This window comes from Tupaia chinensis, unplaced genomic scaffold (assembly GCF_000334495.1).
Source record: "Tupaia chinensis unplaced genomic scaffold, TupChi_1.0 Scaffold144455_1, whole genome shotgun sequence".
In the NCBI taxonomy this organism is placed as follows: Eukaryota; Metazoa; Chordata; class Mammalia; order Scandentia; family Tupaiidae; genus Tupaia; species Tupaia belangeri.
The window spans coordinates 65,660-78,901 of record NW_006204314.1 but is presented as its reverse complement, the minus strand read 5'-3'; the positions used below and the strand labels follow the sequence as shown (position 1 = coordinate 78,901).

At 35.7% G+C, this 13,242-nt stretch overlaps 1 protein-coding gene across 1 annotated transcript in view; it reads left to right on the top strand.

The window, feature by feature from the left end:
* The first annotated feature begins 1,605 nt into the window (after window positions 1-1,605).
* The window catches only part of LOC102470846 (vomeronasal type-2 receptor 116), a 23,576-nt gene continuing 11,939 nt past the window's right edge, over window positions 1,606-13,242 (top strand). The window contains exons 1-3 of the mRNA XM_027767686.1: window positions 1,606-1,699; window positions 4,574-4,878; window positions 8,126-8,944. Of these exons, the coding sequence (XP_027623487.1) occupies window positions 1,606-1,699; window positions 4,574-4,878; window positions 8,126-8,944 (1,218 nt within the window). The remainder of the gene's footprint in view (window positions 1,700-4,573; window positions 4,879-8,125; window positions 8,945-13,242) is intronic.

The window sequence follows — 13,242 nt, the reverse complement described above, 5'->3', positions numbered from 1 at the left end:
CTCGCCAGACAGACAGAGAGACAGAAAGTGAGAAATCACCCCCCAGGGGGGATGGTCACGCCGCAATCCCTTCTCCTCCATTCTCCTCTCGGGATCTTGAGCATGCACGCACACGCGCCCGGCGTGAGTTTTAAGCCACCAGGTCTGGGATACAAACTGCGGTCAACTATATGGGAGTCTAGCGACATAGCCATTACGCTAACTGCTGGTCCCGTGAAGTGTGTTTCTTGTAAGCATCATGTAAACAGCTTTTGTTTTTTAATTCATTCAGTCTGTGTCTTTTATTTGGATAATTTAATCCATTAATATTCAATATTATTATCATTATTTGCAGACTTAGCCCTGCCATTTTTAGCCATTTTTTGTTACAATCCCCCCCCCTTTTTTTCTGTTCATCTCTCTTTAGTTTTCTTTGTATACTATTCTCTGCAGTACTTTTTGAAGAGCTAGTCTAATGTTGGTGAATTGCTTCAGTTTCTGTTTATCTGAGAATAATGTCATGGAGTCTACAATTTCCCATATGTTATACCCCTTAATTTTTTTGTGTGTAATTTTTGGTAGTTTGGTATATGTTGAAGAATTTGTGTTCAAGGTAAAAAATTATTTCCTCTGCGTGGTTTAGTCTGCTATTAATGCTTCATACACAGATTTTAATTTCTTGTATTGATTATTCATTTTGAGGTTCTGTTTGTTTCTTATTTAGGTTATCTATCTTTTATGTAATTCTTCCTTCATGTCCTGGAATGACTTTATCACTTCTGGGAATTGTCTGTATTCTCTTACATCTGATTGAGTTTTGTCACTATGAATGTTCAAAAATTTTTTTGACATTTCTGTGAATATCTTTGTACTGTACATTATTGATGAGGGGTTAGTGGCAAAGAGTTTACCCCTCATTTTCTTTTTTTTGAAAGAGTTTACCCCTCATTTTCTAATGTCTTCAAGCTCTGCACTGGTTTTTGGTCATCTATTAAAGAATTTACTTTATTCTACTTATTGAAGTAGATCCTGTAGTATTGGAAGAGGAAATTTTAACCTTGGTTTCCAGATGTTTTCCTATTACAGGGCTGTTTCTTGCAAATCAGAGCTGATTATACTTATACAGGTAACATCAGTTGGTTGACTCTTTTGTCAAATTTTTAGTGCTTGATATGGTGGGAACAAGCTAAGGAAACATGACCTAGTGGAGAGGATTGAATCACATGCTGTACACAGCACAGTGCACAGGTTGGAGTGCCACAAGTTCAAATAACCTGGGAAGGTGGGGGTGCATTCCGCAAAAGAGGTCTGCTGAGATTAGGCCCGAGTCTCCTATTGGGTAGTTGGAGCCCAGACAGTGGGGAGCCCAGACAGTCGGGAGTCTTCATTCATTCATTCTTTTTTTTTTTTTTTTTGGAGAGGTTTTTTGCTATAGAGTTCATGCACTTGCCAGAAAGACAGAGAAAGACAGAAAGAGAGAAATAATCGCCACACCACAATCCCTTCTCCTCCATTCTCCTCTCAGGATCTTAGGCACACATGCACACATGCCTGGCATGAGTTTAAGCCACTGAGTCCAGGACTTGAACAGTGGTCAGTTACATGGGATTCAGTGACATAGCCATTATGCCAACTGCTAGTTCCAACTTTCCCTTCATTCTAATTTCAGTTTCTTTTGCTGTGAAAAAGCTCTTTAGCCTGATGTATTCACACTTGTCTAATTTGGGATTATTGCCAGTTCTTTGGAGATCTTATTTTTAAAATTTTCACCTACTTTGATGTCTCCAAAAGTTTCCTCTGTTTTCCACCAATACTTTTATAGTTTGAGCTAACCAATCCTTGACCAAGGCCACAAGTCATCCCAGTGGGGAAAAGAAAAGTTCTTACATGGTGCTAGAGGATATTTTTATTCCTATAAGAACTGACTTTGTGTAAGCTAACTAGATCCCGCACATTACCTATTGAAAGTTGTGCAATGCCCAGTGTTTTTGTTTTAATCATTATAAGACAGGAGTGGTGAATTAACATTTTATTTACTTTTAAACATTTTTTTCTCATTCATTGCTGATTTTCCTTTATAATGAGAAATTTTATTCACCAATGGATTACTATAACAATATCAGTGTTAAGTTGGCTAGTTTATTTTTGTTTTGAAAAAGTTTAAACCTATCACACTTTAAGTCCTTTGACCTACAAAATTTTTATCAAAAATGTGGAGAAAACATAAGCATTTAAGTTAGAATTGTTAGTGTGTTGACTATACAACTCAAAGCTACGAATATAGATTGCTTTACAGATGTTGTTTACTAAACTTTATGGTATAAAGCGTACGTTATAAAATTTGGACCTCAGAATAAAATGGGAAACTCTCTCACAAATTTTATTCCAACTTTGTAAATCTTGAGTAATACAGGTAGTGTTGTTTTCTATGAAGATAGACAAAGAAATCAGTGGAATAAGATATAATGTTTAGAAATAGAACTGTAAAACCTATTCACAAAAGTAAAAGGTAAAATTAGAGGATCAGAAAAATTTTTTGTTTGTTTCTAGAGATTTTTGCTATAAAGGCACATGTGCTCATCTGTGAGATAGAAAGAGACAGAAACACAGAAAGTGAGAAATCACCTCCTAGGTGCAATGGCCATACGCAATCCCTTCTTCTCCATTTTGCTCTTGGAGTTTTAGGTATGCACATGTTTCAAGCCATTGAGTTACGGACTCAAAACCCAGTCAACCACGTGGAAATATAGTGCCTTAAACAGTACACCACCTGCTGGCCCCAAGAAAACTATAAGAATTATCTGAACACATCCCAGGATTTTCTTGGAATCTACACAACTTCATCTGCCTGGTGCTCCCTAATCCCTGGGCTCAACTAATCTACTTGGGCACTTGGGCCTGGTTTTGGCAGGCCTCTTCTGCTGTGTATACACACACATCTCCTGAGGCTACTTTGGTACTTGTAGCACTCTATCTGCTTGGTGCTCCCAGATGCTTAAGCTGAACCCACTCATTCAGAAACTTGGGACTAGTTTTGTAGGGCTCTTCTCATCAGCGCACCCACCTCCTGATATTATTTGGATATACATTGTATTCGTACTGGGAAAAAACATTTTCTATATTGTATAGATGTACTCTGATTAAATACAATATATGTATTTTTTTACTAAACCATTTTATTTGTAAAATGATACAATAGTGCAAGAAAGTATATAAAAAGTCTGAAATGAATATGTTTTGGAGAAAAATTCTGCAAAGTGATTAAAAAACTGGAAATTTAGTTCTATTGAAATATTTCTGAGCACAGGGAAAATAAATGCCTGCATGTGTTTTCTAAACCTAAGTAGAAAAAAGATGACGTTTGGGCAACACCTCATTGTAGAAGGGCTTATAAAGTTGAGTTTAAGCATGGTGAATGTAGTGAGTAATTGCACACCATTTTTTTTAAAGGGATTTATCATAGGGCCCATGAACTCATAAGAGAGAGAAAAAATGAGAAGTCATCTACCCATGAGGGATGGACATACCACAATCCCTCATCCTCCAGGCTCCTCTCAGGATTTGGGGCATACATACACACATGGCTTGCACAATTTTTAAGCTGTTGTGTCCAGGACTTGAAATGCAATTGGTTATGTATAGTGATAGTCCCTTAATCACTACACCACCTGTGGCCCCAAACACTGTTTGTTTCAATATTGCTAAGAAAGTACATTATTTTGACTAGTGAGCACTGTATTCATGCTGGAAAAAAAAAAAAAACATGCTGTACAATATAAAGATGTAGAGTGATTTAGTGTAAATTTAAACAAATATTTCTTCCTAAAAAAGTATAATTTCTAATGTTGTTATTATAGAAAATAAGAAATATTTGAGGGGATGTCCATGTAATATACCTTAATTTAATTAATCCACATTATATTTAAAAAATTCTAGAATACTTTTATTTTATAAATATACATACCTATAATTTACCAATATATAATTTTTAAGAGATCTTTGCTTTAGGGCATATGCAGTCATTAGAGAGAGAGACAGAGATAGTGAGAGATCACTCCCCTAGGGTAAATGGCCATATTGCAAAACCTCTCCTCCATTCTCCTCCAGGATCATGGACATGCACACACAAGCCTGACATAAATTTTATGTCACTGGGTCTGGGACTCAAACTGTGGTCATCATGTGAGAGTCCAACAATGTAATTGCTATGCCATCTGCTGCCCCCCATGCAAATGATTTTTTAATGTGCTCTTTATTCATATAATGAACAAAACATTCTTTGTTGTCTTCATAAATGAATAATCCTCCATTAAAATGAACCTTGTTCAGGTGACAGCATTATCACCCAGCTAAATGAGACCTTATCCCACTCACAATTATTGAAAATCTCTCTTAGTTGCTTGGATACAATTTCCTTAAACAGAAGAAAAAAATCATTTCGAAGTTTTCCAGAGCTCTGGAAACATTATTTCCTACAGCTCCATATACAATTGTAAGAATATCTCTGCATGGGAGCCAAAGTCTAAATTGTGTGTCTCTTGCCTTGGTTAAGGAATTTACCATGAATCACATGATTTGACCATATTTACAACTGTACCCCTGTTTAGGAGGAATTGGAAACACTTTCAAAATGTGTTGGCCTTTCTCTTTGCCATTGAGGAGATCAACAAGAGCTCCCATTTGCTTCCCAACCTTTCCCTGGGTTATTATCTCTACAATGCACTTCCCAATAACCAAAGAACCATAGAGAATACTCTATTTTTGCTCTCTGGAATGAATCAAACTCTGCCTAACTACAACTGCCAGGCACAGAAACAATCTATTGCTATAATCACAGGATGTACACCAATATTTTCAGCCCAAATTGGAACCCTTTTGGAGCTCTACAAAAGCCCACAGGTGAGTAGTTGTTAATTCTGGAGAATAATGTTTTTTGGTCCCTCCTAATGCAATTCTCTCACATGTGAGCAAAGATGTGTAAGCAGGGTTTTCATATCACTTGAGAGTTGAAAACAGACCACAGGAAATTCCCTAGGTCATGAGATTATTAATAGTGCACAGGTAGGTCTCTCAGTGGCATCTGAGATATTTAACCCAGGTTCCTGTCGGTGGCTAATGCCCACTGCTGAAAAATCAAAGATGTGTGTGCCTCTTAGAAAATGCACACAGCACAGAGAACTACCCCATTATTCGATAGGACATTATCAGGGTACACTCAGAGGACACTGACAATACAATGTGAAGTTATAAATACCTTGAAATCTGATTATAATTTGGGACAAATATAAAAGAACATTCCAGCACTGGAGATCTACCAAATTATCTGTGGCTTAGTTAATCTGTTGTACTTTACCAGTTCCCTCTGGTTTTCTTCACATACATGCAAGTGAAACTCTTGAAAGCACTTCCAGATATTCTCCACGTCACTGCCCTCCACCTCAGAGATGCTTTCCAGGGAAACCATCTAACAAGTTTCATGGGACAATACTGATAAACATATATAATATAACCTAAGATAATTATGTTCTTGAAAAGTTATATTTAAAAAACACCAATTTCAAAGAGGAAGTCCAACATGTTTTGAGAGTTTTTCCAATTCGTTTTAAATGGGGGAACAGTATTAATAAATATGGTCAAATCATGCGATAGTGTCCTTAGTCAAGCCAAGAGACACAAATTTTGGACTTTGGTTGCCATGCTGAGATGCTCTTGCACTGGTATATAGAGACCATGTAAATAATGTTCCTAGAGCTCTGAAAAAATTTGAAATGACTTTTTCTTTCTGTTTAACTACCATGTTAGCAGGTGGCATGATGGTTAAGGCACTGATGGCCAACCACAGTTCAATTCCTAAATCTCTGGAAGCTTTCCATCTCACTTTTCTTCTCTCCCTCTCTGTGTTTCTCTGGTGAGGACACGTGACCTTTAGCAAATTTTAAAATTATAATAATACTTGAGAGGGTAAATGGTTGTGTTTTTAAAAACAATATAGGTAATCCCCTGATAATAAGTCCACAGTACCAAGACCAGCAGTTAGCATAATGGCTATGTCACTGAACTTCCATGTAGCCAACCACAGTTCGAGTCCCAGACTCGTTGGCTTAAATTTATACTGGGTGTATGTGCATGCGTGCCCAAGATCCTGAGAGGAGAATGGAGGAGAAGGGATTGCAGTTTGGCCATGCCTCCTGCGGGGTGATTTCTCTCTTTCTATCTCTCTGTCTCTCTCGGTCTTTCTTGCGAGTGCATGCACCATGTAGCAAAAACCTCTCAAAAAAATAAAAAATTAAATAAGTCCATAGTACCAAAAAATCAGTATAATAAATATTTTTGTAGGAGTTTGCATTTAATGTTAAATGGTAGAGAAGAACTTGAACCACAGAGCTAGTCATATGGGATCTAGAGCCTTAACCTCCACACTCTTAAAAATAATCCAAATTGACAAAATTCACTCTAGTAGATACAAAAAATCAAAACCAATTACTATAGAAGAAACAATTAGTTAAAAAAAAAAAAAACCCTTTTACCAAAAAAGTATCAGTCCCAGATGGCGCCATAGAGAGTTCTATCAACAATTAAGATAAAATAATCTCAATGTTACTTAATTCCAGGTTCAGAAAAAGGCCCCCCCAAAGAAAAAACTCAAATTAATTTTTATAAATTTAAAAATTATTTAATTTAATTTATTATTATTATTATTATTATTATTAATTTGACCAGAAAGAGACAGAGAGAAAAAGCGAAAGTGAGAAAGAAAGGCACCAGATCTGGGACTCAAACTGTAGTCAGCCATGTGGGGGAGTCCAGTCCCTCAACCACCATGTCACCTGACAGCCCACAAATTAACTTTTTAAGGTGAATGCACTAACATTGACTCAAAAACCTGACACAGATTGTACCCCCCAAAAATTATAAACAAATCTCAAATATAAATGTAAGTTTTAACACTATTTCAAAAAATAATCAAACAGCACATTCAGAAGGTAACAGATTATGCCTCAATTAGGCTTATTATAGAAATGCAAGAATGAGTTACTATTAGGCAATCCATTAATAATCCTATTAATAGAGTTGAAAAATATATGGTTATCTCCATCTTTGCAGAAAAGGCATTTGGTAGAAGTGAGCACTTGTTTTATAAATACTAAGTAGAAAATTAATAAATTAGCTGACTTATTTATTGACATTGGGCCTCTGTACAAAAGCCAACATCTTGTTGAAACAGAAGAGGCTTTCCAACTATAGTCAGGATCAAGACAAACACTCAGCTCCTCAGTTACTTAACATCTTATTGGGAGTTTTAGCCAATAAAGTGAAACAAAACAAAGACAGAATTAAAAAGGAAGAAGTAAATTATTTGCAGGTCCTATATACCTGGGAAACCCAAAGTAATTTGCTAAAAATCTAAACAATGAATGATCTTAGGTTAAAGTAGTAACTAAATAATATACATCCATCAGTAGCCTTCACTAGAAAAAAAAAATAGATCCCATTTAGATGAAGTTCAGAACAGGCAAAGCTTATGTGTGTGTCAGAAATCAGCACCTTCTTTCAGTCACTACCTCTCTTCTCCGAGGTAAGCACTATTATGATTCAAATCACCACTTAGTTTTGTCTGTTTTGAACATTTATGTAGGTGGAACCATGTTGTATGTGTTGTTTTACAAGTGGGTTATTTAGCTCAACAAGGACTAGAAGGGACTACATACAAGGCTCTGTAATGATGCTAATTTTCTGGTTCATGATCTAAGTGCTGTTACATATGTGGCTCACTTTAAAATATTTATCAAGCTGTGCACTAAAGATTTGTGTACTATTTAACTAAAGTTCAATAAAAACATTCACTTAAAAAATGGTAGAGAAAGGACTTGAGTTCTATGAGTCACGTATGTGGCAGAATCATCAACATTTTTTTATTGCACCATGTTCATAAATTTTGTGCCTTCTTCAGTAACTGTTTTTCAGTGAAAAACGGTCTTCTAATGCCCAGAATGAGAAAACAGAGCCATCTCTACAGGAGACTTTCTCTTCACTCAATATTTCTTTCTGTGGTCTTATCAGGTAGAGAATTATCTCCATCTTGTTTAAGAGGAGCTAACCCAACCTCCCCTTAGGCAAAAATCAGGCTATTTCTTTCCTTATTTAGGTCACATATGGTCCTTTTGATCCCAGCCTAAGTGATAAAAGTCAGTTTTCATCAGTTTATCAGATGGCCGCCAAGGAGAGCTTTCTGGTCCATGGAATCATCTGGTTGTTGCTGCAGTTTGGCTGGACATGGGTGGCACTTTACGTATCTGATGATATCCAAGGAGAGCATTTCCTTCAGGATCTAAAGACAGAGATGATAAAAAAAGGTATCTGTGTGGACTTTACAGAAAAGCTCCCTGCCACAACTGGTACTGAAACACTGCTAGATTTCAATCATATGACTAGGATCAGGGTTTCATCTGCAAATGTGTACATAATATATGGAGATAGAGGGAGTGTCTGGAACCTGGTATGGGCAAATAAATTCGATTTAATTTTGGGAAAGGTATGGGTCATGCAAAATCTCCGGTCAGCACACTGGAGGGACATGTTTTTTGTCGTGGATCATATGCCATACCTTTTCCATGGAAGCCTCTTACTTTCAAACCAGAAAAAAAAGATTCCTGGCTTTGAACATTTTCTAAAGACACTCAACCCTTATCAATACCCACAAGATATTTTATTGACTGAACTATGGACTGATGTTTTTCATTGTTCACTTGCTGGATCACTATGTATGAAAGTTGGAGACTGCCCACCAAATTCATCCTTAGAGTTTATACCATTTTATTTGGACATGATGACTGTGTTTGACTCTAACAATTTTATCTATCATGCTGTGTATATGGTGGCCCAAGTCCTTCATAAGATTTTTGTGCAGAAGATAGAAATAAGATCGCCAGAAGGTGAAGATCAGACTATGCTTCTTCCTTGGCAGGTAAACATCCTCCATACTAGGACATGCATTTGGCACCTGATAAGTTTGAAAGTATTTTATTAAGATACAACATCATGACCATATTTTCATTTCAGTATCACAAGTGGGCCAGCCTGTGATTTGGTGGTTAACATTACTGGATACCAAATAGCTGAACTGTTCTGGAGTCAGAACAGTCAAGTTCTGGACTCAGAAGTTTGAAAAGCACACCATGCACATGTCCATTTGTGCCCAAATTGCCCCCCAAAACGGGAAAAATAGAGAACAGACTGTGGTGTTAACATCACTTGTGGGGAGGGTTACTTTCTTTACCCATCTCTGTCCCTCTGTCTTTCTCCAGCAAAGTGTACATGCCCTTTGTAAAAAAAAAAAAAAGGATTAGGTAAAATAAAGAGTTGTGATTTTGTTTTACACACTAGATATAAGTATCTGTATTAGTTATATCTATTTAGAGAATCTGTTATAGGAGACTTAGATTTAAAATATTTAATTATATCAGGAAAAACATTTTCTAATGTGGAATAACGTATTGTAAAATATCTAAGGAAAGAGTCAGGGCAAAGCATAAAAATATGTTTAAAATTGTCAAATCTAGACATGTTTTCTCTTGATGTATCAAATGTCAATACAAATTTACATAATGGCCGTATCTGACTCCAGCTATTTTATCTATAGTGATGCTCTGGCCCTATCCCTGCATATAATCATGAAAAGAACAAAAATGGGTTACACATAATATTCTATAATAACTCTTAGAAAAAATTTTAGACATTACTATACATACAACAAATGGAAGCAAAAATGGTGGTCAAATTTTAAAATATGAAACGTTTTATTATGCATACAGTGTCAGAATATTCTGTCTTATTTACAAAAAATATTGTACTTTAAACTAAATATATTTTAATCAATAATTATGCATAAAATATATTTATGCCCAATGGATACTACAATTGAATGGGAAAAAAGATATTGCTGGGGCTGTCAGGTGGTGTGGTGGTTAGGGGCATTGGACCCCCAAATGGATGACTGCAGTTTAAGTGTTGGCACTGGTGGCTTTCTTCCTCTCTATCTTTCTGTCTCTCTCTCTTTCTCTCTCTCTCTCATTCTGCCTTTGGTCAAATTAAAATAAATAAATAAATGCATGAAGTTAAATAAAATAATTCTAAAAAAAATGACATTGCCTAATCCTGTATATAGTTATTCCAGAAAGATCAAAGAAAAATCAGTAAAACAAAATTAATGGTATGCATCATAATGGGATGTTTATTGCGGAAATTATAAATATGTTTTTAGCTTTGATTTCACTATCACACACCGGAGGTCTGCTTTGATTAAAAAATAATAAAATAGAGGACCAGCAGGAGGAATGTTTGTTAAGGAACTGGACACTCCCACATAGTTGACCACAGTTAAAGTCCCAGACCTGGTGGCTTGTTTTCTCACTTTCTCTCTCTGTCTGTCTCTCTCTGATCAAATAAAAATAAATTAATAAATAAAAAATAAATAAAATAATTATGTTTAAAAGTAATAAAAACAAAAAAGATTCATGACAATAAAATATAAATAATAAATGACCATAGAGAAAATAAGCAGAAAAGGACAAATACAAGAGTCCTAATTAGTGAGTAAAATAAGTAAATATAATAACTATACATAAAATATTAACCCCAGAAATTTTTGTTTACCATCTAATTACTATTTGTGCTAACAATGATAACATCAGATTTGCATTTTGTGCTAATTTGAAGTTGTCGCTTAGAAAAGTACGTAATTTTATAAAAATGGACACCCAGATTTGACTACAGATTACTTAGATTGCTTCTATCTGGAAAAGGAAGAGACTTAACAGTTTTATAAACAATAAGAGTTAGTGATTGTTTCCATAGAATGTTATATCCAAATATAACATTTCTGTATCTTACTTTCTTTTTCTTTTACCTTACTTTCTTATTTTACTGCTTAGCCTATATCCACTACCTTTTTAAAATTCAAGCACTTTAAGTTCATATTCTGTCATAAATCATTTATTTTAATATCTGTCACATGATAAACATGCTCTTCACGAAATGTTAAGAAATTAACAAAAGAATGCATGTTTCCTCTTAAAAATCTTTTGAGGTGTAATTAATGTACAAAATATTGCATATATTTAATGTATATATGCATACATTTGTCTTATCATCAACAATGAACAAGAAAACTAAACATACCCATCAGCATTATGCCTTTTTAAAAATAATAACAAATAAACCTTTTGCTACAAAATAAGAACACTCCCAAATATTATCTAGTTCTAGAGGGGTCAGAAAGGAAGAAAAGTTGGGACCAGCAGTTAGTGTAATGGCTATGTCACTGGACTCCCATGGAGTTGACCGCAATTTGAGTCCTGGACCTGGTGGCTTAAAACTCTCACCGGGCGCGTGTGTGTGCATACCCAAGATCCCGAGAGGAGAATGAAGGAGAAGGGATTGCAGCATGGCCATCCCCCCAGGGGGGTGATTTCTCACTTTCTGTCTCTCTGTCTCTCTCTGTCTGGTGAGCGCACACACCCTATAGCAAAAACCTCTCCAAAATAAATAAATAAATAAATAAATAATAACAACATTGCAAAAATAAATTAAAAAAAAATTTTTTTAAGGGACCAGCAGTTGGTGTAATGGCTATGTTGCTGGAATCCCATGTAGTCGACCATGGTTTGAGTCCTGAATCCAGGGGCTTAAACCCTCGCTGGGTGTGTGTGCGTGCGTGCCCAAGATCCTGAGAGGAGAAGGGATTACAGTGTGGCTATCCCCCTGGGGGGTGATTTCTTGCATTCTGTCTCTCTGTCTCTCTCTGTCTTTCTGGTGAGTACAAGTGCCCTATAGCAAAAACCTCTAGAAAAATATAAATAAATAAATAACAGTATTGCTGCCTCTGCTGCCCTTTCTGGGTTCAACTTCATGACTGTGAAGCTCCTCAGCCAGGGTGCTCCCACTCCAGATCCTAGTACTAGTCAGGACAGAATCCTTGCAGGCATCTCCATCTCTGTCTCTGCTGCCTTTTTCGTTTGGCAGAGCAAGCACGCCGTGCAGTTTTTCATTTATAACTCAACTTTATTTTCTGCAGCATTTTTTCTGGTTTTTTTTTTTTTTTTCTCATCTTTTTGTGCTAGTTCTTTCATTCCTGTTCCTTTGCTTTTTTCCCTATTTCTGTATCCTACTTTCTTTTTCCTTTACCTTACTTTCCTATTTTACTGCTTAGCCCATACCCACTATCTAGAGAAGTCTAGGTGCATAGTAGCTAAATATCTGAATATTGTGAGATTTAGAGAATTATTTGCCTCTCATTGTATAGGTTGTAAAAAGAGTGAAGCTCCTTTTCATAAATCCAATTTCTAAACACCTCCGTGATTACTACACTGGAGGACATAACAAAAGGAAAAAAATAGCACTGAATTATTTCACAGAAAAGGGAAATACATGAGCTCACAGTTACACAATCCTTCTCCAACAAATTAGCCAAAAGTGAATATATTATCCAATGATTAAAAATCAGAGAAGAGCTTCAAGGATGAGAGAATCAAGTAATACATCTCCAGCAAGGGAACACTGTAACTGACTGCTAGTAGGGCAAAGTTAGAGGCTATTAATGAAATGTTAAAAATAATTAGAATATTTATGATAACAAAATTCTGTGAGGTGCAAGAGAAAAGAAACATTGAGCTCCAAGACATGAGGAAGTCCTTCTACAATATGAAAGTATAATTGGACACAATAAAAAATAACCAAACATAAATATTAGATATAAAGGCTGTAATACTGGAAAACAAATCCTCTCTCAAAAGTATTAAAACCAGGTTAGACCAGGCAGAAGATCAAATCTCAGAAGTAAAAGACAATATCAATAATCTAGAAAAACATCGAAAATACTGAGAAAACAACCAAGAAAAATGAGGATAATGTACAAGAAATACTAGATACCAGAAAACATACAAACATACAAATAATTGGTATCCCAGAAAGTGAATAAACTAAGGGCATTGATACTCTATTCCATAAAATACTGAAAGAAAACTTTATAGCTGTAGAGAAGAACTCAAACATTCAGACACAGGAAATAAAAAGAAACTCAAATAGAATAAATCCAAGAAGATCCTCTCCATAAAACATTATACACAAGTTGACCAAAACCACAGACAAAGATACTAAGATTGGCAAGAGAGGCACATAAAGACACCTACGAAGGCTAGCACCAGACTTCTCGTCGGATACAATGCAAGCAAGGAAAGAATGGAGAAATATACTCACAGTGTTAAA